Source organism: Stenella coeruleoalba, assembly GCF_951394435.1.
Source record: "Stenella coeruleoalba genome assembly, chromosome: 10".
In the NCBI taxonomy this organism is placed as follows: domain Eukaryota; kingdom Metazoa; phylum Chordata; class Mammalia; order Artiodactyla; family Delphinidae; genus Stenella; species Stenella coeruleoalba.
The window spans coordinates 100,054,598-100,078,439 of NC_137156.1; the positions used below are offsets into that span (position 1 = coordinate 100,054,598).

At 48.7% G+C, this 23,842-nt stretch overlaps 1 protein-coding gene across 5 annotated transcripts in view; it reads left to right on the top strand.

Annotated features, from left to right (window-relative positions):
• Window positions 1–23,842, top strand: part of LOC307193293 (peroxisome proliferator-activated receptor gamma) — a 216,665-nt gene that overhangs the window by 116,459 nt on the left and 76,364 nt on the right. For 4 of the 5 annotated variants that reach the window (XM_079935050.1, XM_079935051.1, XM_079935048.1 and 1 more), the window contains one exon: window positions 12,407–12,850. The exons of the other annotated variant lie outside the window; for it this stretch is intronic. In XM_079935050.1, the coding sequence (XP_079791176.1) occupies window positions 12,407–12,654 (248 nt within the window). In that variant the 3' untranslated portion in view covers window positions 12,655–12,850. Of the gene's footprint in view, window positions 1–12,406; window positions 12,851–23,842 lie in introns of those variants that run through there. 5 annotated transcript variants of the gene reach the window in all.

A 23,842-nucleotide genomic window follows, 5' to 3' on the forward strand; every position in this document is an offset into this window, starting at 1 on the left:
CGTCCTGGGTTTTCCAGAAAGGGAAAACATTCATGCAAGCAAGAAGGTTTGATCCCGTAAACAAATTTCTGATCCTGCTTATTCTTAACAAGAGGGATTATTTTCTCCTCTGCAGTTTATTCTGAAGCCTACAGATAGCTTTAGTGACTTGAGAGAGCAGCACTTTGGGCAGGGATCCCAGTGACCTTCTTCTAAGCTGGCCTTAGAATCACAGAAGAGTTTCATTCTGGTCAAGGCTATGAACCTAGACTGAAGGGAAAATGGGGAGATGGGCATTATGTAAGAGTGGGGTGGTGAGGGATTGGGGAGATCAAGGGCGGGGGATCCCCAGAGGACCCAAAGGGGATTTTTGGATGAAAGTACCTGATTTGACCCAACTAAGTATTTGCTGAGAAAACTGGAGTTGCAGTAGTAAAGATCACTGTCACTCAGCTTCAGTCCTAGAAACTGCTGATGCTGTTAGATTTGGTCCTTAGATTGGCCTGGTGTTCAGCATTTCTACTGTGTATTCAGGTCGCAAACCACTTGCTGAGGAAGATGACCTAGTTCTTCTCAAGGTTTTCTCCTCTCTCCCTCTTTCTCCTCCGAGCTTCAGGCAAGAAGAATGAGACTAAAAAGAACAATATTCCAGAACCAAGGGACAGCACTTTGTCCCTTTCATTCTCTCATTAGATCCTGACAGTTCTCCTGTATTTTCATTCTTATTCCATAGAAAGAGAAGAGAGAGTCATAGACTTAGGTGAGCTGAGAACTGGTGAGCAGCAGTGCTGGGAGGGAAACCCAGGTGTCCTCACTGTCACCTCCCAGTGTCTCTTCTGCCACCTGGCTGGCGGATGTGGTCGACTCCCTCACGGTGTCGGTGGCCCCAGCCTGTGGTCCCGTCCCTGCTCTCCTGAAGGCCTGGCCCAGAGTCCAGAAGCACAGCTTCCTTGGGAGTGGTGATAAGGGAAGGACTTCCCTTGCCCGCCCTGGTCTCGCTGGCTGGATGGGTGGCGTTGAGAGTAATCACACTGCCTCCAGCAAGGGCATGCTTGCAGCTGACGCCACAGCCTCACGCCAGCCCCACCAGCAAACTCCTCAAACCCACCAGCAGCCAAGGCCAAGCAGAAAGCTCAGGAAAGCTGACAAGCCCCAGGACACTCCACTGGACACTTTGCCCCCTTGGGCGTTGGCTGTTTGCTGGAGAAAAGCTTAGGAGGGTTCCAGCTGGAACTCGGCAACAGGAAAAACAGGAAAAAGCTCTTTCTGTTAATTCAAAACAGTTTGGAATCCATTACAGTTCTTCCCAAACTTCCAAGATATGGGGAGGAAATTCACTGGATTTTACAATATATTTCTCGAGGCCGATTGTCATCGCCATCCTAATGACAGAGAAGCTGTAAATATTGGTGCAGCAGTCACAGATGGCAAGTCATCGAGCCTCCTCATTTACCCTCTTGGGTCTGGCTCGGTTATACAAACCTCCTATACAGCAGTTCCTCCTGTTTCCAGCCGTCCCATTCTTTCTCTGTGAAGCGATTTTGGACAGCTGCTCTTGGAGCGATCCTGTGCGTTTCTGCTGTTGAGTGGGCAGGGAGCATAGGGTACAGGAAGGGGGAACTGTTCACACATGTACAGCTACAGATCAAGGAAGAGGGGATATTCTGTGACGGTTGGAAAACTCCTAGACCTCTCAGGTCAATACCATGGAGCTCTGTTTCTTACCCTTGGTCCTGACTTGTATGTGTATCAATATATACTTTTTAATTTGTTGGAATTAGAATAGAATCAAAGTACAGCACCTGGCCCAGAATAAGTACTAATACATCCTTGTTGAATGAATAGTAATCAAATATTAATAATAATAATACTGCCATTTATTGAATACTTCATTGTGAACCAGAATAGATGCTAAGCACGTTACCTGCATTCTGAATCTTTAATTTTTCCTGCAATTCTAGAAAGTCTCTCATTATCCCCATTTTATAGATGGAGAAAACAGAAGTTTAGAGAGATTAAGCAATTTTCCCAAGGTCCCAGAGCTACTAATCGGTGAGGCCAAGGTCTGATCCAATCTGACCTTAAAACGGATGCCCTTAACTGCCACGGCCTTTTTTGTATTGAGATGTGGAAGCATCCCAGTTACTTACCTTGGACTTGGGGTTCTTTGGCAATTATCAAAAACTACCCATTTCCATATTGCCCCCAAGTATTTTAATCAAGAATTTCCCGTTATAGTCCAGCTATTACTACTTCCTGCTATCCAAAGCCCTTCTCAAGACACCATTTGTACCTGACTGCCTAACAAAATTACACCCCAGGTTTGAGAACTGTTCTGGGACAGAACAGAGCCCAGGTTAATGCCGAGACTGGTGCTGGTTCTTCCATTTGTTCCAGTAGCACAGCTCCCGTTCGCAGAGCTCCCTGCAGAAGCTGACCGTAAGCTTTAAGTACCTAAGTAAATATGTCCGAGCTTAACCAGATACCATCTTATAGCAGGTTCCGATGGAGAGAAGTGGTTGCAGGAGAATTTGTGAGAGAAATTTAAAATTGTTAACAATACCTTCCAGTACCTTAATTTCTTCCTGCCGTTCGGAGACAATCCCAACGTCACTCCTCCCGTTCGTGTACAGGGGCCCCCTCTCCCTCCAGCTCAGAGAGCACTAAGGATCCGCAGGACAGAGCGGGAGGGGCTCTGGGCTTGTGGGTGTCCGGCTCCCCTCCCCGTCCCTAAGTGCCCTCCAAAATCTTGAGGATAGTGACAGCTCGTGTGTAATCCTTCCATTTTAATGCGGAACTGTTTCTACCAGTTAGAAGGGACAGCCGAGCTCTCCTCTGGAACAAAAGATAGAGGGCACGTGCCTGAGTGGGCCTGTGCTGTTCTTGAGGAAACTCCAGCTCAGGGGCCCTCTGATTCTCCACAGCCCAGTGGCCCCCATGTCTTCTTTGTCTGTTGGCATCATCCTTACTAGTTAACTGGGGGGAGACAAAACCAAAAGTATTTGAAAACTGAGGCATTAATAATACTATGAAGAACAAGAGGCCAACTTTCTTCCATTCTCCTGTGGCAGTTAAATATTCAGCTACTTTATCCATACAGTGTTTTTGGACAAGACGTAGGCTAGGGTCTGAGTGGTAAAAGTTGTTTTTCTGACGGTTCTCGTGATATTGAGAATAAACACAGACATCTGATTTCTCATGTGACTGAGCGTTGAGCAGGGCAGTTGAAGAGTGTTGATGACATGGTTCATATCTTCCATCTGGCCCATGATTGTGTCAGAGAGTACTTGCCTTCATTTATTAATTGAAAACTATTGAATGGGCACCTGCTCTGTGTCTGCATGGTGTATGGCACTGTTCCTTTCGCCTGCTGTCCTGGTCTCCCCGCTATGCTGCCATGACCAGTGGGCAAATCCTGTCAGGTGGCCAGGATGGCTTTGAGTAATGACTCAGTGTGGGTTATCTAGAAATGCCCCATTCGTTCACTCTTCTCATAACCTCACACACTTGGTTTAGACAGAGGGAGGTATATTTGTAAGTTCTCAGCTGGCACCCAAATTCTCAAAACCAGAGAATTGGGGGTGGGTGTGGGTAGGGAGAAGAGAAACACACTAGAATCATCTGAGAAACTTGAACTCCACACACTCGCGTGCGCGCGCGCGCACACACACAGAGGCTTTTGTCATTTGTGGGACATTGAAGCATCTTTATCTGTGACTGCTTCAGAGATAAAATCCCCTCCTAACCCCAGGCCTGGTAGGCTGGGATCATTCGCTGTACTTGACCTCAGAGACAGACATGGGCTTGAAAGCCAAACTGCTGAGTCATTCCTGTCCCCACACCAGCATCTTGGAAGAGGCTCCGCCAGCCAGTCAGCGGGCCGCTTTGGGGAGCACTTTATCATTTTGGGCTCTCACAATGTGTGTTTAAACTCTGGGTGACCCCAGGCAGACTTCCAGACTGGCACGGCACTCAGACAGGTCCTCCGCAAGTGAGGAAGAGTGAAACCGGCCCCGGTTCCAGAGGCCGGCGCAGGTGTTGAGGCGCCCCGCGCTCCGGGTAGAGCGCCTTCCCCCAGGGTCCCGCCGCGTCACCCACCGGTGCACCGGGAGAGGCAGGCTGGGGCGGTGGGGGCCTGTGGGCTCCCCAAACCCCGCACCCCACCACTTACTGGATGTGTTATTTACCTACCTGAGCCTGAATTCCTTATCAGTTCCCTAAGTAAATGAAAGAACATTCTGTGAAGCCTCTGGCACAGTGCCTGGGACGTGGTGAGCACACAATAACTGCTCATTTTCCCTCTTCCCTGTACTGTATAATTTGAAGTAGCTGCACACAGTCCTGCCAGAGGATTGCTTGAAATTTCACCAACAGCATTCTTAAACTCCCTTAGTACCGTATAAATACTCCTAAGGAGATAGCAGCTAATCCCTGTATCAGCTATCACTTTAAGGGGATTAGCTGTGGATTGAGAACAAAACCCCAAGGGACAGAGATGCTGGAGGGAGGGAAGGGAGGGGAGAGCTCTGGGCCTTGCTGCCCCTGAAGGCGGTACCAACGAGCAGGAGTGTGGTGGGGAATTCTGTAAAGTTTGGGGGACATTATGTGTTAAGAGGTCATATTTAGAAGTTGGAGATCACGCCTATGTTTTGAGGTCACAGGTTCTTCTCCAAGACGTTGGAAAGGAAGACGTGGGGGGAGGGGAGAGGTGCAGAGAACAAATCCTTGGCCACTTTTTATTTTGTTGACTCCCTTTGGTGTGCCGTTGGCATTTCTAGAGGTTAAGGAAGCAAGGGAGAGACATTGGATTCGGAGCATGCGTGTGTCGGGCCTGACGGGGAAGAAGAAATCACTCTCCATCATTCCGCTCGAGCCTGGTTCCTCTACCTCCCGGTCTTGATCAGAGCTGGTGTGGGACGTAGAAGGGGCAGAAATTTATCTGCATCCCTCAGCTTGAGGGGAGCCTGCTCCTCCCCTGGTCTGGACGCAGAGAAGGGGAGCAAACCATGGGGCTGAGCTTCACTTGAGTGACCACAAATGACCAGAACGAGGGGACCCAAACCCCTGGTGAAAGGAGGCGGGAAAGATGGGACTTCCCAAGGCAGGACGGGAGCCTCTGGTCCCCTTTCCATTCTGAGAGAGCTGGAAATAAAACAGGCCCCACGCTCTGTTCACTGCAGGTGCCATTGAGAGATGAAACGAGCTCTGAACGCGGCAGAGGGGAGGCGCTGCCCACCTTGTTACCAGATACTTTTGTGTTCTGTGCTGTAGTTGGGGAGGTGGCTTTTGGAGGTGGTACTTGAGCATTTGAGGTGGGGGGACTTGGTGTGCAATTGCTACTTAATGGGCAGATAAAAGAAAATATGGCCTGGGCTTGGTTTCATTTTGGTGGTGGTCACGCGCGCCCTCCATCCTAGCCAGATCATACGTGTCATTGCTGTGTCATTTTGCGGTTGTCATTTGGACACAGACAGAGAAAGCATTTATTTAACTGTTGTGTAACAGGGATATGTTAGAACGGGGACCACTTCAGAGGCAAGGACTCCACGAGCCACACGTGCATTCACGGCAGACATGCTTGTCACCGATGATCTTTATCTGTCCGGTACAAGATCTCTGTCCTGTTGTTCCCTTTCCCTGATAGCAGCCATCAACCACATTTCTCCCCAGATCATCCATTGTTCACACTTCTGATTAATTTAGGCTGGCCTTGCTAGGATTCTAGACACCACCTCCCCAGCAAGGTGCAGTCCCAGGAGTGGAAAGGGAAAAGCATCTAGAAGGCGGGGTGGAGAAGAAGGGAGCAATTAAGGGCGAAAGAATAGGAAAGAATAGGAAAGATAGGAAAGAATAGGAGAAGACCCAAGAGCATCGCAGAAATGAGAGGAGGAGAAAGGTAAGAAAGAAAAGAGGCACGTTGGATTGTACTGTTACACTAGTGCAAATAGAAATAGCTACCTTCCCGTGTGTCAGACGCTGCTCTGAGCACCTTCCGTCTAGTAACTCATTTCATCCTCTGGACAACACTGCGAGCTAGATTACTGTCACGTCTCCATCTTTTAAATGAGGAAACCGAGGTACAGAGAGGTTAAGGAACTCGCCCGAGATTACCCAGCAAGTAAGCTTTCGGGGTGAGATTCCAACTGCTTCTCACTACACCGGTGGTGTTTGCTCTCAGCTTCCCATTAGAATCACCTGAAAGCTTTTAGGAACGTTGGCGGTCATACCTCAGGCCAGGTCAATCGGAGTCTCTCAAGATGGGACCCAGGTATTAGTTTGCGTGTTTTTAATTTCCCCAGATGATTTCAGTGTGGAGGCAGAGTTGAGAATCAAGCCCGCACTTGGTCAAGCCCCGGTTCAAATTTAAATATGAAAAGAACATGGGAAACGTTCTTAGGTTATTTTCTCTTAGCGGTAGGATGGTGGGAGGGAATTGCTACAGGCCAGACCAGTTTACCAAAGACAGACTTGGGTGAATTCAGAGTTTTGCCTCATGATCCCCATGATCCTGACAGTTAGACCAGGAAAGGACCGCAGAATCCCTAACACCGTCTCTAAGGAAGAAGTGAATTTCGGCTCGGGGGCTTCTCTGTTTCATTATTGTTCTCAGTCCTGCTTACATGTGTTCAACTACAAGAATGAGAACTTGCCCCAAACCCCAAACGTGTATCTGCATCAGGAATCATTTTCTCACGCTCCTGAACTTATGCTCTACCAATAACAGCTCAGAAACCTCCCATTTCCCAGCTGCACACATGCCACCCCACCCCTGTTTATGCTCCGGACCCCATTCCTGTGGAAACTGCCTCTGTCTGAACAAACACAGAGAATAGTAAAATGTTACAAAGCTCCTTTACCTGACTCCTTCTAACCATGACCTTAGGAAAGAAACACCACCGTCGCCTTGAAAATTCAGCCAAAACCCAGAAAGATAAGATGACTTGTCCAGAGTCACATGGAAGCCAAGTGGAGGAGAGACGAGATCAAGTCCTCAGTTTCCAAATCCACTCCTCTTTTTAACACATCTGTGAACTTAGGAAGCAATGGAATAAAGGAAATTGGGGAGCAAGAGTAAAAGGAAGTGAAATGCAAAGTGTGAGCTCCCGAAGGAGCTCCACCCCCCTTCAGTTTCAGCCCACACCCGAGCTAAGTTTTTTCATTGCCTTCGGATCAATTTACAGCTGCCCAGCTATCAGACTTCTTTTTCCTAAATGCCCTGGGTGCAATCCTTTTCCGATTTGTCTCCATCAGAAAGAAATCCAATAGGAAAAAAACTGGGAACAGCATGACAGCAGCAACTAGAAAAGAAACAATACCACGCGCTTTGATTTGTCTGCGTCTCCTTCAGGAGATGCCGCTGTGGCCATCTGGTTCCCTAACCGGGACCCCTCCTGAGAAAATCTGGTCTAGGGAAATGCCTGGCCCAGGTGGGCAGATCCCAGGAGGGTCCAGAGAATTTGAATCTGCTTCAGATAAGCTCCTCACTTAACAGAACCAGATCTGGATAAGATGGGAGCTTTGTAGATTTGCCCACAATCAACAGTGCTCTCTAATCAATTCCAGCGCTGCACGATGGGGACCGGAAAGGTTTCTTTCCCAATTCTTTGCAGCCTGGGGAGTAAGGAACCGGTAATTGACTCCAGCTTCCTCGAGTGTTGGGTCCTGGAGCCTGAGTCAGCACGCACTTTCCCAAAAGGGCTTTCTAGGCAACCTAGGGCCAATGAAGGAGGTCCCTTGACCCTGATCCCATTCCAGACCCCAACTCTAACCCTCAGCAGGGTGTAGGGAGAGGACCTCAGACCAGCCTCCTAAGAGCAATACCTTAGCAGGCCCTGGGCCAATGGGAAAGGGAGAGGGAAGAGGAGGGACCCAGGACGGCTGGGTCTTTAGACAGATTTCTGTGGCACGTTTGTGGTGCCCAGCTTAGCTCAGTAAGTGTTCAAGTGTGAGTAGAAGGAAAGTGGAAAGAGAAAGACGGGCAGGGGAAGCAGGGAAGGCCTTGGAGCTGACTGGAGGGTAAAGGGTGGGGACAACCCTGACAAATCCGTTTTGCCCTTGACCCTAGGGAGTGCTTAAGACCAAAGGAAGCTTTTTTGCTTTTTAAATAAGCCAAATGTTTTAAGTTTAATGTGTCAGCCCGTTGATATACTTTTCTATTTAGATTTTGAGTTAATTTCCCCAGTTTAATTATGTGACTTTTGTAAAGGGAATTACACATAAGAATAAAGCTTACAACGTTTGAACTAGGGTCTTAGAGATCACCTCTCTAATCCAGTCCTTTTCGTTTACAGAGGAGAAAACTGAGGCGCCGTGAACTTGGTCAGTTTGCCCAAGGTCACAGAACTGGTTAGTGAGAGACCTAAAAGTAGAGCGACCACGTTCCCGCTCTCCTGCCCTCCGTTCTTGCCTTGACTGAGGCTCCGTAAGGGCGACAGTGGGACAGATCTGTAAATGATCTAACTTGTCACTAGAGAAAATATAAATCAGTGGCCACAAAATTTCAGCCAAACTTCATCTGTCACATCATAAAAAATAACTTGCCAAAGAGAGGTTTGAAAATCCAAACCAGATCCTTCTCCACTCCTAGAGGGAACAGTTCCATTGTACTGCACGGCAGCCAAGTGTTTCCAGCAAACCGATCAGCTGCATTTGAGGGTTTGCTTGTTTGAACTGTCACGATAAATGAAACCTAGTAGATTAGCATAACCTCTTCTGCAGAAGTTCTGACCCCACGGATGCTGCTCTAGAGGAAGGAGAGAAGGCTCTGAGGGGCCAGGGCCCCAGCAAGCAGAGGGTCTGCACAAGGGTGTACACCGACGCCTCGACACAAAATGCTGCCACTGCCAACGCACATGCATTTGCTGTCCAGTCCAGGCCTTTGAAATCTGGCACGTCTGTTCAGGGGGAGGATCGGCAACCATTAAACCCAAGGCACCAATCCAGGATCTGGTTTTCCTTGAAGTGTCAGGGGGTTTCATTATTGCATAGCAACTGTGAGAAAGGACAACTCCTCCAGGGGTGTGATTCTCTAGGCCAGGACTAAATCATCTGTTTCATTCTCAGAAGCTGAGATTCTTGCTAATGTTTCCAAAATTAAGTGCTGAAATTGAAAAAAAAAAAAAAATTACTCCAGTCAATGGGAGATGTTGGAGAAGTTGAGGGGAGAAAAATCAAACTACAGGTAACTTTCTGTCTGTAATTTAAAAAAAGAAAAAAGAAAAAAAAATTTAAGAACATGTTTAGAGTTCCGAAAATCCCACCTGAGATCATCCTCACCTTGCTCTCCTGTGTCTCGCCTCAGCGGGTAAAGGTTGCTCGAGTTTACTAAATACAGGAAAACGCTATTTCCGGAGACTTCTTCTTTGTGCATTGATCCTGCCTTTAGGCTTGTTCACCAACCAGAAGAACTGTACTTTTCAATTCAGGACTCTTGGCTAGAACAGCCTTCTCACTCATAAACTCAGCCAACTGAGTGCTTCCTGTGTTTCCACTGGAGCCTCAGAGATGATCAAGACATAGTCTCTGCCCTCTGATCTCTCGTGGCCAAGTAGGGGAGATGAACAAGAAAATCAGTACCTATAATACAAGGTAATAAGAGTTAAGAGTATAGCATTCGGAATCAGATTCAAATTTCAGCAGTGCTGTTTACTAGCAAGTGGCAGATCTTGGGCAGGATCTAACTCCTTTCTCTAAATCTTCATTTTCCCCTCCTTAAAGCACTGACCTCATGGAGTTATTGTGGAGATTAAATGATATATTGTATATAAAGCCTTCAGTACGATTTTTGGGAAATGATAACCACTCAGTAAATGTAATCTACTAGGATAGTAGCAATTGAGGTGTTTGTAGAATGCTATGAGGACCAGAGAAAGGGGATTGGAAGAACAGGGGCAAGGAAGGGATGACCTCCAGGAAGGCTCCAGGACATAAGGACTCGGGCTAGATTTTGAAGAGTAGGTTGAAATCAGTAGGATGGTTGGAGGGAAGGTGAGACTGCTCCCAGCAGGAGGAACAGAACGTGCCTAAGCACAGTTATGACAGAATGTAGGATGTTTGAGGGACTTGGTGTGGAAAGGGCTTAAGCAAAGGCACAATGATAAACGGAGGCAAGACAATGAGGAACATTAAAAAGAGAAGTAAAAACGTTTATACAGTGCTTTAGTTTACAGTAAAGGGGAGAAGAGTTAAAATGAGAAAAAGAGGGTGATTGGCCTTCAAGAGCTAAAATTTGGAATCAGTACAAGGTATCAAGTGAGTGACCTGAATGTCATACATGATCTCTGTGCCCCTCTGCTGAGCCTTAATGAGAAAACCTTATATTCTAACCAGACTTAGAAATTAGAAAAAACAAAAACAAACTCAGACTTTCCACTTGGAAATCTAAAAACATGTCTCTGTATGACTCTTAGATTAAAAGTGAAATCAAAATAGTAAAACAGACTATTTAGAAAAGAACTGTGAGAGTATGATTTACCGGAGCCTATGGGGTGAAACAGAAGTGACACTCAGAGGAAATTTTAGAGCCTTAAACTCATCTATCAGAAAATAAGAAATACTGAAACTAAATGAATTAAGCATTCAACCCAAGAAATGAGAAAAAGAGGAAAAGAAAAAAAACCTAAAGAAAGTTAAAAGAATGAATTAGCTAAATTGAAAACAAAAGGCAATTTTCAAAAACAGAGTTGATCAGTAAAACCAGGAGTTGTGCTTTTTTAAAAAGCAAAAAATAGATAAGCCTTTGGCAAGTCAAATTTTTAAGTGAGACAGTACACAAGTAAAAAGCATTCAGTTAAAGGAGGTATATATAAGAATAATAAAAGATTCAGATTCTAAGAGAATATTATGTACAACTTTATTCCAATATAAATTACTAAAATTTTCCTTTATAAGTAATAGAAAACCTGAATAAATTAAAAGCTATAGGAGGAAAATTAAAGATAGTCAAAGATTTACCACCAGGCTCAGATGGTTCTGCAAATAAGTTCCAAGAAACCATCAAGGAATAGATCATCACTACATAGAAACAGAAGGAAAACTTCTCAAGTCAGTCAATAAGACTAGTTAACATTTATGACCAAAAGAGGCAAAAGGTAGCACACACACACACAAAAAGACTCTGGACCAATCTCACAAATTTAAAAACCCTAAGTAAAATATTAGCAAACAAATGCAAGAGTATAAGAAAACCTATTAATGTAATTCACTACACTAGATTAAGATAAAACCATATGGTCATCACTCTAGGTAGAAAAACTTTCAAACATTTGATGAAATGCAACAACATTCCTGACTAAAACAAACACTTTAAAACTATTGGGGAGCCAGGAGAAAAACCTATCCACCATAATCCAGTAAACATCATACTTGTGGTAAACCATTAGAAGCATTTCCTTCAAGGTTAGGAATAAAACAAGAATGCCTCCCAACACTACTATTATTTAATACCATACTAGCGACATTAGCCAATGCAGTATGGCAAGAAAAAGAAATGAGAACTATAAACACTGGAAAAGAAGAAATAAATAAAACGATGATTATTTGCAGATGCAATTGTCTGTCCAAAAAATTTTTTAAATCTGTGATAAAAACTATTTGAATTGACAAGAGTGAAATTGGAATAGATTCAATGTAACAAAGCCAATCGTTTTTTTCTAAACATCAGCAGGGATACATTAGAAAATGTAATGAAAAAGAAGTATAGAATACAAGAAAGTAAAGAAGTAAAAGTAAAGAAGAATACTAGAAAGTATTTAAGGTTGAATCTAAAAAGATCTACATGAAGCAAAAACATTAAAAACTTAAGAGTAATTTAAGCTTGCCATTTAAAAGTTCAAATAAGGAAAAGTATAAAGAAGAAAGTGAACATTACCTGCAACCTCACTAATCAGAAGAAGCCTATGTTAAAGTCTGGTCTGTCCTTCCCAAGCATAACAGTATTTGAAAACTATGTCTTGTCTCTTCGAAAATGCATGAGCTATATTAAGCAAAAAGAAGACAAAAATGTGTGTTAAAAGTGTGTTTAAAGTAGTGGTAAGAAAGTAAGTAGAGGTTATAAAACATAGACTCATCAGGAAGGAACAGAAGTTGAAAATGAGATTTCTGAGTGAGTAGAAACATGCCAGCAGAAGAGTCCCCCGTCTGGTGAGACAGTTGCCTTGCCACCCTCTTCTGTCAACTGGTCACACAGATTTAGTCTTGGCCGGGAAGAGAACGGCCCTGGAAAGAGCTTTGATAGTCTTGGTTTTCATTCCATTCTCCTTCTATGCAGTTCTTGCCCACTATCTGCTTTCCTTCCCTCCATACCCTATTTTAGAACCAAAGCAAAACCAACAAAAAGTGAGTTGTTTGGCTGAATATGCCTCAGATGCGGAGCCAGAGAATTTTGTAACTGAACCTGCTGTTCTGTCTTCCATTTCTGCTCCCCCAGACCGCCCCGGTTTGCTGAATGTGAAACCCATTGAGGACATACAAGACAACTTGCTGCAAGCCTTGGAGCTGCAGCTCAAGCTGAACCACCCCGAGTCCTCTCAGCTCTTTGCCAAGTTGCTCCAGAAAATGACAGACCTCAGACAGATTGTGACAGAACACGTGCAGCTGTTGCAAGTAATAAAGAAAACAGAGACGGACATGAGTCTTCACCCGCTTCTACAGGAAATATACAAGGACTTGTATTAGCAGAGAAGTCCGAGTTCACTGACAACATTTTCCTTCTTCCAATTGCACTATTATTTTGAGGGAAAAATCTGACACCTAAAATATTACTGTGAAAAAGCATTTGAAAAAGAAAAGGTTTTAGAATAATAGATCTATTTTATGCATATTGTTTATAAAGATACATTTACAATTTACTTTTAATATTAAAAATTATTACATCGTGAAATTGCTGTTGTATTTGAAGACTGAGTCTGCTGTGTCCCCCGCTCCACCCTCCAGGCTTTTTTTCCTTTTATCTCCTCCCCCTTCCTTCCTTCCTTCCTTTTCTTTTTCCTTTCTTTCTTACACATGTGAAACACTATGAATGGAATTGCTGATCAATTTTCATTCTCAGTCAAATAATTTTTTATACTCAATTTACAACTTTTCTGAACCTTCTATCTGCTTTAAAAATCACAACTAAGAATGGAATTTCAGGACCAAAAACTGCTCAGAGCATGTGTTTCTCAACCCAGAAGTACTCGTTTGGGGCGTATCCCTAGGCCTACCAAGAATTCAATCTTCTTCCCCAATCCCAACCAAGATTTTCACTCACCAACAGCAGCCCTCTAACAAGATACCAAGGCATGTGCAAATACCCAGGGGCAGGTATTAACGGCTAGATGCTGTGGGTAACACAGAAGTGTTATAAGATGTGGCACCTGCCAAAAAGAACTTACCATTGAATTGAGGAGAAAAGATGAATCCTCCTTAAAAACAGATTAAAATACACAGTGCAACCATGTGCCAAATGAATGGTTCAGACTCCAAGTACTCTAAGAGTTCAAAGTAATGAAGATTGGAAAAGTCAGGAGTGACTGTAAATTCATTCAGGTGGGCTTCGAAGGATGTGTTGGACTTGGGATAGGTAGACAGTGGAAGAGAAGACATTCTAGGAAAGCAAAATCGCAGGAATAACAACAACAGAAGGAAACAAAACCAAAACAAAACACGAATGAGGGAGAAGGGCCGCATTCTGGTCCCGACGTACGTGGAGCAATGTTGCTACAGGTATTCCTGCTGGCCTCCTTGGGACCACCTTGCCCAGGGAGCTCTGACTTTTGTAACCTCAAAGGCTAGTTATCTGTTTAGGTGATGCATGCCTCCCCAGCAAAATAGATGATATGTTCCCTAAAAGCAGGGACCTTCTTGGCATAATGCACAGACTTGTTGATTGAGGCCACCAAGTTCATTAGCATTGCTTAGCCATGAACACATATGATGACTCCGAAGAACGCCTCTCAGCAAACTATGCTGAGGTCTCTCTTCTCTAGGATGATTGTTTCCACTGACTTAAATTATCCCCCTGCTGCTTCTCCCTTAGTTTATCTTTTCTCACGGTGTTGATACTGAGGAGGACATAACTTTCGAGGCTTTCAAGCCAAAATATCAGGAAAGACCTTTTCATCCTCTACCCCAAAATAAACAGATCTCCAAAGAGTCAGGTTAGAGCAGTGAGTCCTGACCCCAGCCCTAAATATGCAAGACCCCTAACCCTTTAGGAGAGACAGCTCCTGAGCTCAGACCTTTAGAACCAAAGGACTGAGGTCGTTGTGTAAGTGACCTCAGAACGTTGGAAAGGAAAGTGACAAATTCAGTCCATCATGGGGCTGTTTTTTCTTTCCTTGATGCCAAGCAGCTAGTGGCTTCCCTGCTGTGCCTCCTGGAGGGTTATCATTGGGGGATCCTGAGAAAGTGCGGGCAGTAGACAAGGTGAGGATTCCATCTCAGAGGAGATCCCTTGTTTACGGGAGGGCTTGAACAAAGAGCCTTTCAGTGCAGCCACGGCCAGTCCAAAGCCGCTCCACGTTCTCGGGGCTGTCCTTGCCAACGCAGGGAAGAAGGGAGCCGCTCTCAGCTCTTTGGCACTGATGGTTAGCATTAAATAGCTTTTAAATCCTGGCAGCTTTCAAATTCCCATCTCTCTGACTTTTTCCCTGTGGTTTGGACGGTCATTTGCTAAATATTTTACGACACGTCCTATGCAGCCTCCAGAGCTCCCGCTCCACTCTCTGGACTCCCTCTCCCCCAGGATGATTCACAAGTTCATCAACAAATGTATCATCAGTTACTCACAGCACTTTCTCCGGACACAAACACACTTAGGGATTTGTGTTGACAAAAATAGGAAGAAAAGTAACCATGGTCAAGAGCCAAAAAAAAAAAAGGAAGAAAGAAAGAAAAACGGTTTCGAGGCTCCCACAAGGGCCCTTCCCCAGCACCCGCCTTGGATACGGCCTGGCTCCTCCCCCATCTCCCCGCTGTCCATGGAACACTGGAGCGGCGGGGCACCCAGGGCAGAAAGCGTATCTGCACACCCTGCTTCTCTAGACACGATCAGAAATGGGGGTGACCCAAGGGCTTCTTGCTGAGGAGCAAAGGACTGGGGCTCTTCAGTGAGAACTTGAGCTGGGAAGTCAGGCTGGTGCCACCCTGCAAATGCTCCGTCGTCAGCTCGGGGGCAGAACCGGAGTGTCAGCTACATCAACTCCGCTGAGGGCAGCAGGGCTGAGGGACCAGACTGCTGTGTAGGTTTACTTAGTTGCTCCTGGATTCCAGTGCCTTTTTCCGGGCCCCTCGAGGCTACCAGGCGAATCTTTTTTGTGGGCAGGCCCTAACTTGCTTGTGTCTCCTGCCGTGTGGTGCTGGTAAAGCAGGGCAGGGCTGACAAGGTTGGAAATTGGCCCCCGGATACCTATTCCCTTGGAAAGAGTCAGGGTACACAAGTGAGTCCCTAAAAATGTAGGATCCCTGAGCCTTCAGGAGAGACATCTTCTGAGCTCAGACCTCTAGAACCACAGGCACGATCACATCAACCGACCTAGGACCTGGGGTGGGGATGAGACGCCTGTCTTCACTAAGTGCCCACCCCCCTATTTTCCTCTTCCTTCACCCCAGCCCGGTCCTTGGCCTCTGGCCCCTGGTTGCCTCCATCTACGTAATTATCACTATTACTCTCTGTATATCCCCAGCCTTCGCTCTGTGCCTGTGTGTGCTGGGCCCTCCATTTAATGCTTATTGGAATGAAGGAAAATAGTGGCATCTTAGGAGTTTAGAAGCTGGTCAGATGCCATCTAATCCCACCTCATTCATCAAATGTATGCGCCGGGGCTTCCCTGGTGGCGCAGTGGTTGAGAGTCCACCTGCCGATGCAGGGGGCACGGGTTCGTGCCCCGGTCTGGGAAGATCCCACATGCCGCGGAGCGGCTGGGCCCGTGAGCCACGGCCGCTGAGCCTGCGCGTCCAGAGCCTGTGCTCCGCGACGGGAGAGGCCGCAGCGGTGAGAGGCCTGCGTACCGCAAAAAAAAAAAATATGCGCCGTTCGGTCGGGGTGGCGTCTGCCACCATGTGAAGGGGGCTGCGTCGAGGCCCTGCCCTCGAGGGGGCCACATAATGCTGATGAGATCAGATGTGCTGGTGATGAACTGTCTAGAGATGGGAAGAAGGGTTCACGGGGGATGTGGGGAGGCACAGAAGTGTCACAGTATTGAACAAGCTCAGAAAACAGCAAGAAGTTAGGGATGGCTGCCCTAGCGGAGGGAGTGAGACGTGCGTGTGGCCAAGTCAGCGTCGGGTTGGGACAGCCTCACGCTCCTTGCTGAGGAACCTCCTTGGACTGTATTTGTAGGCCGTAGCGATCCAGTGGATGTTGTCAGGCAGAAGAGGGACGTGATCAAATTTGCATTCTGGAAAGTCTCTCTAGAAGTCAGATCCCCTCTACACTACTTCCAATGGCTATCCGACTGCTGAACAGCTGCCTGGAGGCAGGGGAAGCTCTCTCCATTCCAGACCCCTTGGTGATTTCCATCTCACAATCTTGTAGGCCCAGCTCTGCCCCTGGGGTCATGCATACCACACGCTTCTTCCTGCACCCTAGAGGTTCTGACTCACCGCATTACCTGGGGTCAGGTTACAGCCTTTGGCTGAAGGACCCTGCCACCCTCCCTGTCACTGGTCCCAGGAGCCAGGGCCTCTCATTCCCCTCACCACAAAGTTCCTGCACCTCGATGGCAAGGTCATTTCTACCCCATGTGCGCATCCTACACCCATTTCCAGACAGGCTCTGCATTTGTCCTGGAATTCCAGAAAGTTAGAGCTAAAGGAAACAACCCACTCAAAGGACAGAGGAAACCCTGAGGGTCAAAGAAGTTAAGCAACATGCCCAAGGTCCTAGGAGTCTAGGATTAATTTGCTCAAAGGTGTTGAATTACACAGTTTAACAAGAGAAGCTCAAAGGGACAAACATGAAGCTAGTATGAGTATCTGCACTGGGGAGCAAAGGAAAAGGATGGAATCAAGTCCTGAGAGGGATTATTGTGACAATCAAGAGATTATTGTATAAATATTGTATAACTATTGTATAAGTCACTTAGGACTGTGTCTGGCATATGGAAAACACAGCTTTTAGGGGAGACAGTATCCTCGTGTGACTTTTTTTTTTGTATTTTGGCCATGCCATGCAGCATGCAGGATGGTTCCCCAACCAGGGATCGAACCCAGGCCTCTGTAGTGAAAGCGCTGAATCCTAACCACTAGGCCACCGGGGAATTCCCCCTCATGTGGACTTTACTGTTAGGCTGATTTGGGTTAAAACTCTAACTCCGCTGCTTACTGGCTCTATGACCACATGGCTTTTGGCCAATCTCTCAACCCCTCTTTAGGTCTTAATTACCCGCATATGTAAAATGGGATAGTAATCCCCATCTTACAGGGTTATCATGATGATTAAATGTAATAGTGGTTGTAAAACACTTCACATGGTTTCTTGGCACATCTGAACCAGTGAATCTGTGTTGGCTACAGACAACATTATTGCCCTTGTTATTAAAGTACCCTTCATTTAAGAAGGCTTCCTGAGCCCACGTGACAGTCTCTTCCTGTTCAAGTATCTGGGCCTTACCTGAATATCCTATAGATTCAAAGCCAGGTGAAGAGATTGGATTTCTACATTTGGCAGTACACTAAAAATACGTTCTCTCAAAAGCATTCTGCCCTCAATCCATAAGTACTAGGAGAAAATAATTATTTGAAACACAGCTGCTGTGTTCTGATTTAGAACAAATGCTGGGATGAGGCTAGGAAAACATTTTCTCCAAAAGTAGTGGGACTTTCCTCTTGTGACTTATGCTCCTAATTTTAGACTAATATTACATAGTTTGCATTTCCAGAGGGGTTATAAAGAATAAGAAAATTGCTAATTTGGGTCTGTAGGGAGTGGGCTGGGATATTTCCATCCCCTCTGGAGTTTTGTAAATATGTTCCAGGCCAAAAGTTCCCAGGAAAGGGTCATTCCTGGGATCTATTTTGTGCCACGGGCTGGGCTCAAGGAGGATCCAAGTGGCTTTCTGCTAGAGTCAGAAAACTGTGATCCTCTGGCTACTTGTCCACAATCCTGGAGGCCAGGAAGTGTGTCTAGAGTATCCACTGTTTGAGGCTCAGCTCTGCCAGGTTCTAGGTGTGTAACCTTGGGCAAGTCACTTTCCTCTCTGGGGACATAGTACCTGGTCTATAGAAGCCCCTCAGCAAATTACATCTAATTCATCCATCATGAATAAAGGAACAGGTCTCAGTTGCCCCATCTGTAAAATGGGAATAATAGTACCTAGGCTGCGTGTCTTACAGAATATCACAGGAAGGAAGCAGGGCAGGCCTGATCACCATTATTCACATATAAGAAAGTGAGACCCAGTGAGGTGAAGGAACTAGCCCAAGGTCACAGAAAAGAAAGGGAGGGGCAGAGCTAGGCTAGCCCTCCAGCTTCCTGAGGCCCACCCCGTCTAGGCTTCTTTTATAGAACAGCCCACTGTCTCTGCGAGAACAAAAGGCAGTGCTGCCTGGGTGTCGAGCATAAGCCTCCAGCATCAAAGACTTAAAGTCTGAGTGTTGGCTCTGCCACTTACTAGGTGTGCAGTCTCAGGCAGGTTGCTTCCTGCCTCTGGACCTCAGCTTCAGCATCTAACTTGTGAAGACCTCGGTTCCTATAGGTTTCTGTAAGGAATAGAGATCACGTATGGGGGACACGCCTAGACTTCCTAAGCAATTAGAATCTTCTAAATACAAGCACCTCCAACCTCACACAAGCTTGCTGGGTGCTGGTGCCTACCGGGGCACACTGGCGACCAGATGGTTTCTTCTCAGCCAGAGGAGAAATCCTGATTCCAGCCTGTGAGGCGTGTGCAGCGCTGGCCCGGGTTCTGACAGCAATTTGCCCAGGCCCTCGGGAAGGCACTTTCCCTGAGCCTCAGGTTCCTCATCTACACAGTCAGAGGCTCCGTTCTCTCCACTTTGGGGCTCTGCTGCCCCAGGACCTTGGGGTGGAGGGAGGGGAAGCTGGAGGGGAGGGGGCTTGGCTGACCCTCGGAGCCTGTCTGTGTTCCCTGCGGCCCGGGCGCGCCCTCCCCTCCGCGGCCCCCTGGACCGGTCGGCAGCCAGTGCTCCTCGGGGGCTGGGCTGCTCCAGCGGAGGGGGCGCCGGCGAGGGGCGAGGGCCGGGGGGCCGCGGAGGCGCCGGTTCCCACCCAGGGCTGAGGGGAGGGGGGCGTCGTGCTGAGTCAGCGGCTGGCTGCCCTGCGCTGGGGCTCCCTGGCCTCGGGGCCTGCCAGCTGAGCCCCGGCCAGGAGCCCCCGGGAGCCCCGCTGCGATCGATGACGCTGCCGCTGCTGCCACGGCAGCGGCAGCGGGAACCGGGCCCCGAAAAAGCGTCTTCCCAGCCAGGCCTCCCAGGGCTCCGGGGGGACCAGCTGTCGGTGCAGGGGCGGCCTCCTTCGGGCAGGATCCTGGCCAGCGCCACCTCTGCCCTCCCCGCCTCCCCGCTAGATCCCCTAATGATGGTCATTATTCCTCTCACCCATGCAAGCTTTACTTATAAACTGCTTTGCAGCCATTTAATCCTTCCAGAAACCCAGTGAGGTAGTTTATGAGTCAGGGCCGCACAGCAAATAAACAGCTCACTCAGAAGGGACCATTGGGGAGAGTTTAGTGCGGGACTATTTGCAAAGTTGAGGGGGGTGGGCGGTGTCCTGGGAAACCAGTAAAGCTGGTGAGACACCCCAAGGCTAGCCAGGGCCGCGGGGAAGGGGGAAGGTTACTAAAACCCGAGAAAGGCAGCTGTAAGAGAGGGCTCCCTGCAGGAGCCTGGGCCCAGGGAACTGAGGGGCCCCATCACTGAGTCCCCCAGATGGCAGAGAGCAGCTGGGGGATAAGGACCCCGTCCCCTCTCTCCTCCTATCCTCCCATCTCAGTCTCCCATTGGCCACATCCTACCGGAAGCCAGAGAACAAAAGAGCCCGCGGATAGGACCCACGATCCCCGCTAGGACTCAGCCCCTGGGGCACAGGCAGGGTAGAGAAGGGGGTGGGTCGGGGGTGAACCTGCAGGGCAGGTAGAGTCCAGCACAGGTGGGAGGTGTCACTAAGCCCACGATGCTGGAAAAGGAAGCAGAGACTCTTAAATCTGAGGTCGCAGAACAGTAACTGCCCATCCTGGGATTCAAGCTCGGGTGCGTCCAGCTCCAAAGCCCTAGTTCTTTCCACTGTGTTAGACCAGCTGTGAGAGCAGACCGAGGGGACCAGGGCAAGAAGACGGGAGGGTTGATTCATTCAGCATCTCCTAGCCAGGGTGTCCTGGTATCCGGGAACCCACCCCATCTCATTCAGTGCTTCCTGACCCATTTCCATGATATTCCCTGGAGACCTGAGGAGTGTAGCTTAAAGCAGCCCGTGCGTGTTTTCTCTCTAAAGTTAACGTAAACTTTATAGTTTACTCCACCAAATATATATTTTTTTTTAATTGTTTAAAATAAAAATAACTTAAAAGTTACTTTATTGCTCCCTACCCCAAAAGTTCAAGGAGAGAGAGACCCTCCAGGGAGGGGTGCTACACTTTTTCTCTGGCTTCAGGTGCCCCTAAAATAAGGCTGTGCACCCCACTGTGAGAAGCACAGAGAAGTCCTTTAGGGAAAGAAGTTCCTTGCCCAACATCACACAGCTAATAATCATACTTGGAATCCCGTGACCCTGCTCCCTGCATGGTTGAGAGAAAGGAAATCGGGCCAAATGGAGCCCAGGAGAGAGTCTCAGAAGGGGAGGTGGTCACTAGTGGTCGGCCTGAGAGGGCGGAGGGGGAAGAGATTTGAGCTCGGGGTCAGCCTATGTCCACTGGGTTCTCCGTCCCCAGCTCTGGGGACACTCAGAGGAGCCTGGTGAGGCTCGTGTCCTCAAGGAGCTCACACCCCGAGGAGACGGGCATAGAAGCTGGTAGAAGGGCTGGGAGGCAGGCAGTCCCACCAGGCAAGTGGCAGGAAGTCGAAGGGCTGGGAGGCAGGCAGGTGGGTTCAGAGCCCCAGCCTTGCCCCTTCTTGGCTGTATGACCTTGGGCAAGTCGTACGGCCTTCCTAGGCTTCTGATCCCTCCTTTACAACTGGGCAAGCTCCTGCCTACCTCATAAGCTAGTGGGGGGAAGCACGCGGTGCCGCGTGGCAGCACCTGCACCGACAGCACACGTGAATTGGTTGGCATCTCCTTACGATGATAAGCCCTGGGCTGGAGGGCTGTGCGGCCACGGCTGGATGGGACGGCCGCGCTCCCCCAACCAAAAGTTGCATTTCTTGGTCCAACGTCAAAAGAGGTTCTCTCAGATCTCCTGGATGATCTGAGCTCTGTGGTTTCTGTCGCCGTGCAGCTGTGGGAGAGGTTTAACTCTGCCCGGGGCGGGGGTGGCTAGGGAAGGCTTCACAGAGGAGGTGCCCTTTGAGATGGACCGAGAGGATGTATGAGGGTCTTCCCGGGAGACAGGGGAGGGTTGTCCAGGCAAAGGCGAGTGGCATGTTGGGAAGGGTGAGTGTTTTGGTGTAGGTGGAACAGAAGCGGGGAAGGAGAAATGGCTGGAATCAAATTAGGGCGGGGCCCCTACCGACAGATGGAGGGGTTCGGACTTCATCCCAGGGGGAGAGCAGAGCCATGGAGACTTTAAGCAGGGAGGTGGCAGTTGAGGTACTCGCTCTAGCGACCCCTCTGTCAGCAAGCGAGGAGATGGGACGTGATGGGAAGGTGGGGAGACCTCTAGAGGCTATGACAGTTATGAGACAAGAAGAGATTGTGGCCCAAGTGAGGGGGCACATTAGCCATGAGGACAGAAGGAGAGGAGAGATCTGGGAACCAGTCCAGGCTCGGCTTCAGGTAGGGGTGACAGAGGGTGATTCTCAGGGTTTGATGTGGGTGACACGGAAAGACATGCTTTTTATCGAGATGGGGGCTTGTTTGCGGGAAGGAGCAGGAGCTCTGCTCTAGAAATACTGCGGTGGTGATGGGGACACTTGTTAGTCATCGGGGCGGGGAGGGCTCATTAGCTGTCACACAGATGGGTGTGTGCAGCTCAGCGGGAGGTGGGCTTGGGGGGCCACGTGGGCACGATGGAGGAGGGTGAGGACAGCAACAGGAAAGGAGACCAACTAATATTCCAAAAATCCATTTGACTCCCTAAGCCCTGTTTTCCCACCAGGGTCAATAGGAGATTTGACTTTCTCCGTTTTCTTTTTATCTATTCGCTCCATAATATTTATTGAGTGCCTTGTACGTGCTGCGGGCCGTTGGAGAAATAGGATTCTATTCAACGGCCAGTTCTTCAGAGCCTCCCGTGGGCAAAGTCACACGCCATCCCACTTCCCCTAAGAGTGACCGTCAGGGATGAACAGTATTCTTTCCATTTCACTCTCACCTCCAGGAATGGGGTTAGGGGCTGCATGCATGGGTCCCCGTGGGCATCCCATGGGGCCTCTGCACGCAGAAGCGCCACTTCATAGATGCTTTGCTCTGGCTCCTCTGTAGGGCTCAGTACTCTCCCATAACTCAACAGAAACCTCCCCTGAGCTCCTAGCTCTCCTTTTAGAGAGAGTTTTATTATCAGGAAGCCGTGGCCCAGACAGACGGCGGGGCCCAGGGCCAGAGTCCTTTCACTCTTAGATTCCTCTTCCTCCAGTTCCCAGCCTGGGAGAACCCCCCTCCCATCCAGCCTCACCCCAGCCTGTGTCCCTGGACCTCAGCTGGAGCCCCAGACTAGACTCGCCGTGGTTGAAATTCAGCCCCTGATCTGATTCCCTGGGTATTCTTTCCACCCCATTTTTTCCAGGCCTGAAACCTTGGGGCCTCGGTTTTTTCATCAGTAAAATGGACATGATTGCCAGTTTACAGATGGAACAAGGCTGTTTGGAGGATCAAATGAGATACTGGGAGGAGAAAGTGCTTTGCAAACACTGTAAACTAGAAATCATGGGGCCACTGAGCTCCTGTCACTCTTTTTAGAGCCATGTCCCCACCTGCGTCCCTGAGTCCGGCCCCAAGGCAGGAGCTCTCAAGACTCAAGCAAGAGGTCTGAGGTGAGGAAGATAAGCCCAGGGGCTAAGGTTCAACCCCAGGGAATCAGCTTTTGTCCCCGGCGCTATGGGAGCCAAGCCTCTGCCCAGGTTTTATGAGCTCAGAGAGGGTTTACACTATGACTAATAGCCCATCTCACTCCCTGGGTCTCCTGCTACCTGCTGGGCAGGAAGTCTGCGGGGACTCAGCCCCCCTTAATCACCGCCACCTCCCCGTGACCCGCCTCAATCACGTCTCTTTACAGTCGGGCAGAGCCCGCTGGGCCTCCTCAAACTTCCATATCTGCGCCGGGAGATCACTGATACGGCTCATGGCGTTTGCTCGCTTCCACGCCCTGGGCCCAGCATTCGGGAGTCACGCAACCCCACAGGCCCAGGGCGGAAGCAGCGAGGCCAGGCTGGGAGCCTCCCTTCCCTGTAAAGTACATGAACCGAGCCTGTCTTTACGGCCACCTGGCCGGCCTCAAAGCCACCGGGCAGTCTTCCTCCTTCCCAAGGACTGTCCCCCTCCGCCCCTCCTGCCCCGCCCCCCACACACATCTACGTTCTCCCTGGGCTCCAGGGATCTCCAGACACCGCATTTCTCCTGCCAGGGAGGGAGAAAGTTGCTAACCTCGTCACCACGCCAGTCCATCCCTCATTCACTCACCCACTCAAGTGTTCCTTCCGGGCCCACAGAGCATCCTCTCTGAGCCCGGCCCTGTTGCCGCGGACAGAGATGAATGAGCCTGTCGCTGCCCTCAGGGAGCGCGTCGTCAGAATTGGAAGGGGCTGCGGAGACCGTCTGGGGGGGCGTTGCAGG